Source organism: Propithecus coquereli, unplaced genomic scaffold (assembly GCF_000956105.1).
Source record: "Propithecus coquereli isolate 6110/MARCELLA unplaced genomic scaffold, Pcoq_1.0 Scaffold703, whole genome shotgun sequence".
In the NCBI taxonomy this organism is placed as follows: Eukaryota; Metazoa; Chordata; class Mammalia; order Primates; family Indriidae; genus Propithecus; species Propithecus coquereli.
In genome coordinates this window covers 729,534-733,237 of record NW_012153097.1, presented here as the reverse complement: position 1 = coordinate 733,237, position 3,704 = coordinate 729,534, and the positions used below count along the sequence as shown (strand labels likewise).

At 43.9% G+C, this 3,704-nt stretch overlaps 1 protein-coding gene across 1 annotated transcript; it reads right to left on the bottom strand.

The window, feature by feature from the left end:
* Positions 1-25: 25 nt before the first annotated feature.
* LOC105823987 (olfactory receptor 2T29) lies at positions 26-1,037 on the bottom strand. Its single transcript, XM_012661300.1, has one exon. The coding sequence runs from the start codon at positions 1,016-1,018 to the stop codon at positions 56-58; it is 963 nt and encodes a 320-aa protein (XP_012516754.1). The 5' UTR covers positions 1,019-1,037; the 3' UTR covers positions 26-55.
* Between the last annotated feature and the right edge of the window lie 2,667 nt (positions 1,038-3,704).

Genomic DNA, 3,704 nt, shown 5'->3' with positions numbered 1-3,704 from the left:
TCCTAACCATCTCGTGTACAGAGAGAAGGAAACAGAATCATTGGTACCATATTTCCTACTTGACAGTTTCTTGAAAGACAGGTCCCACATTCAACATTTTCTTCAGAGCCCCCATGACATCCTTATTCCTAAAACTATAGATTAAAGGGTTCAGCACAGGAGTTAGGATGGTATAAAAGACAGACGCCATCATGTCTTTCTCAGCAGTGTGGTAGGATCTGGGGAGCATGTAGGTATAGATGGCAGCCCCGTAGAAGAGGAAGACCACAGTCATGTGAGAGGAACAGGTGGCAAAGGCCTTCTTCTGGCCCTCTGCTGAGCGCATCCTGTGGATGGTGAGGAGAATGAATGAGTAGGAGCTTGAAATGACTGTCACGGGAATGAGGAGCATGAGGACACAGCACAGGTACATGAGCGTTTCGTAGAGTGAGGTGTCTGAGCAGGAAAGGATCGTTACAGCAGGGACTTCGCAGAAGAAATGGTGAATCTCCCGGGACCTGCAGTAGGGGAAGCTCATGGTGATTGGAGTGAGCATGAAGCCATCTACTGATCCCAGGAACCAGCAGCCAGATGCCAGGAAGAGACACACCCTATGGTTCATGAGGACAGGGTAACGAAGTGGATGGCAGATGGCCATGTACCGGTCATAGGCCATGGCAGCCAGAAGAAAAAATTCTGAACCTACTAGTGTCAAATAAAGAAACATCTGCATCCCACATTCAGGGGCTGAGATCTTATTCACACCAGTGACCTGGTCCATGAGCATCTTGGGAACAGTGGTAGAAATGTACACCATGTCCATGAGAGACAGCTGACTAATGAAAAAGTACATGGGGCTGTGGAAGTGGGGGTCAGAGTGTATTAGAAGGATCAGGACAGCATTTCCAGACATGGCCATCAGGAAAACTACAAACATGACCACACAAAGTACAGCTGGATGTTTGGATTGACTGAAGAGTCCCATCAGGGTAAAATATGATCCTCCAGTGTGGTTGGTCATCCAAGTGCTATTGTCCATGAGGTTTCACCTAGGCCCCCAAGGAGAGATTTAGAGTGAATGTACTGCAGCTCTCTGAAACGAACGTTTAGTGAATCTGCACGTGTGTGTATGCCCCAGCCTGGCTGTGCTAACTGGAAGAAGTCCCATGGGCTGGAGATTTGAGGATTATAAATGACCTATAATTTAACAAATTTACAAAACAAAGAATTCACAACTGTGGATCAAAAGAATTGGTAACTTACAGCCAGGTTGCCACAGTTCAAGGTCATAAACTTTCCTGAAGATAGACAGTGTCATTTGTCAACAAGTACTGGAAATTTGCAGAATTGCTGTCCTAGGCTAACACAAAAAGTGAATCATTGAAAAAAAGAGAAATGAAATTCCTTATTTCTAGAGTTTTTGTTATAGAAGTCTGAATTGAATTAACTTCTCCGGTTTAAGAATACAATTGGGATCTTAAAGACATTCAGAGATATATCCCATATAAGAAAGATTTGGAAAGCAACTAAAGCATAATTTGGAAAAAAAATCTATACCAAACTCTTGAACCCCATCTGCCCATAAAATTGGGCCCCGCTGTGAGGCTCTGTGGTTATGTGGAGTGAGTCTCACATTCTCAGGAGCAGGGCGGGGTCTTCACGCAAGGCTGACCCCTTCGAACCCTGGGGGGCACAGGACAGGGAGCCGGTGCTGCAGCCATGGCTTCAGCGACCCCTCTATCTGCCGTTTCTCTGTCTCCTCTACATAACAAGAGGATGAGAATAACGTCTGAGCTCAGGCGTGGTGAGGCTCAGATGAGGTAATGTCGTAAAAGTGCTTAGAACACTGACAGTTATAGGTGAACAAACGCATACACTCTTAAAGAGTTGATGTCTACTCCAGTTATTCTGCAGAACCTACCTCAGAGGTAGCTGTTACTGTTTTGTCTTGTGATATGAGACGTTCTACTTCAGTTCTCCAGTTTCAGTACCTAGTCGTACACTTAAAATTTTGATTTTCAAAATTTTATCTCCAAAGTAATAAATAAATAAGTAAAACGTGCAACCTACATCAAAAAAAGAATTTGGATTTGATAAAATATTTTGTGTGTATATATACTTATTTTATATAAATGCATATAAACTTTATATATTTATAGAAATATACACACATGAATATATAAATATAAATAAATATATGATAAATTTCTTATTTTCACCCTGGAAAAGCAGAGCTTTGTGGAGAGCCCATTTCCTTTGTCTAGTCCAGGTCCTCCCGGTTCGTCTCCTTCGAGCCCCGACCGTGCGCGCCGAGTCTCAGGGCGGAAGGGCTGGGAGTCCGAGGGTCACTGTTGTTTACCGGACAAGGCCTTAGTGGTTTTGCGGCCATCATGTGCTTGATTGCCTGCCGCAGTCAATTTTCATGCAAACTGAGTCACACAAAGGAAAAGGAACAGCACTGAGATGTCTGTCGCTCCAGTTCCCTCTCCTCCTCTGCCTGGCAGCTCCCAGCCTGCCTCTGGGCCTGGGCCTGACGCTGAAGGCGGGTCCCAGACAAACTAAACTTGATTGCACCTAGGACGCCACAGCCACTTATTCAGAAAAAATACGTGTTATGTGAGTATGATTTAGAGCAGAATTTCTAAATAGCTGCAAAACAAGTAATAAGAAGGAGCAATAGACACAAAATGCATCTGGCCTTTCCGAGCACGATCCGTAAGAGCTTCCTCCACATTCTTTCTTAAAGAGATTAAACCTTTTCAACTTTTCAATTTCTGACATGTTAACTGTTAAATTTGCATGGCTCTTGCCAACGATAAGGAAATAATAGTTCCTCTTTCTGGGAAAACTTTAGCAGTGGTTATAATGTAGGGATATTTCAGAAAGAATTTAGAAGTTTCAAATACATTTTGTACTTTTGCAGTAATTCCAAAAACTAGCTAGGACATGGAACTCATCAACGGCTCCAAGGTTCTGGGGGCTGACGCGGTAGACGGCACTGCAGATGAATGCGGTGCCTCCATATAACACATCCGAGATGCAATGTATGACAGCACACACGCGTATGTTAATAACATGTATATTCTGCACAGCTACATATTCCACACACGTACATGTTCCTTGTATCAAATCCTAACCCTGCTGGCAAATGGTGGCGAAGCTCTACGCAAAATTTAAAGACAGTCCAATAAACTGCAAAACACAACTGCTGACCCAGTCCATATTTGTCACCAAAGTAAAGCAAGGACCAGAGTGGTGACCAGCACGTGAGAAGACCCAGAAAGAGGAGGATGGCAAGCGAGGGGGCTGTTGCTGGACAAATCTCTGCTGCACTTTGGTAAGTGAGGGTCGATGTCATTAAGCCACTCAGAACAGCTTACTGGAGACTCCAGACAGATAAGCAAACACCGTGTACCATGCGTGACCTCCCTGTTCATTCTTGTTCTTTTCTATTCAACTGCTTGAATTTCATATACACAGCTGAGTGCATGGTAACTTGGGGAATTATTAGAAGTAAGGGCAGAGTAATACCAAACCTTTATTTGAAGCTGACAGCATCACAGGAATTGTTCTAATGCTTTACGGCATTTCGTCTCCCCCAGGGGCCTAGGAGATACTTTCTCATCTCATATTCTCTTTACAGATGAAGAAATTCAGGCTGTCAGGGTATCTTCCTGACATCACAGAGCTAACTTGAGAGGTGACTCAAGTCTCAGCCTGAGTAG

Excerpts from the sequence above, each read along its gene's own strand:
- LOC105823987 (XM_012661300.1), bottom strand. The coding sequence starts at position 1,018 with ATGGACAATAGCACTTGGATGACCAACCACACTGGAGGATCATATTTT.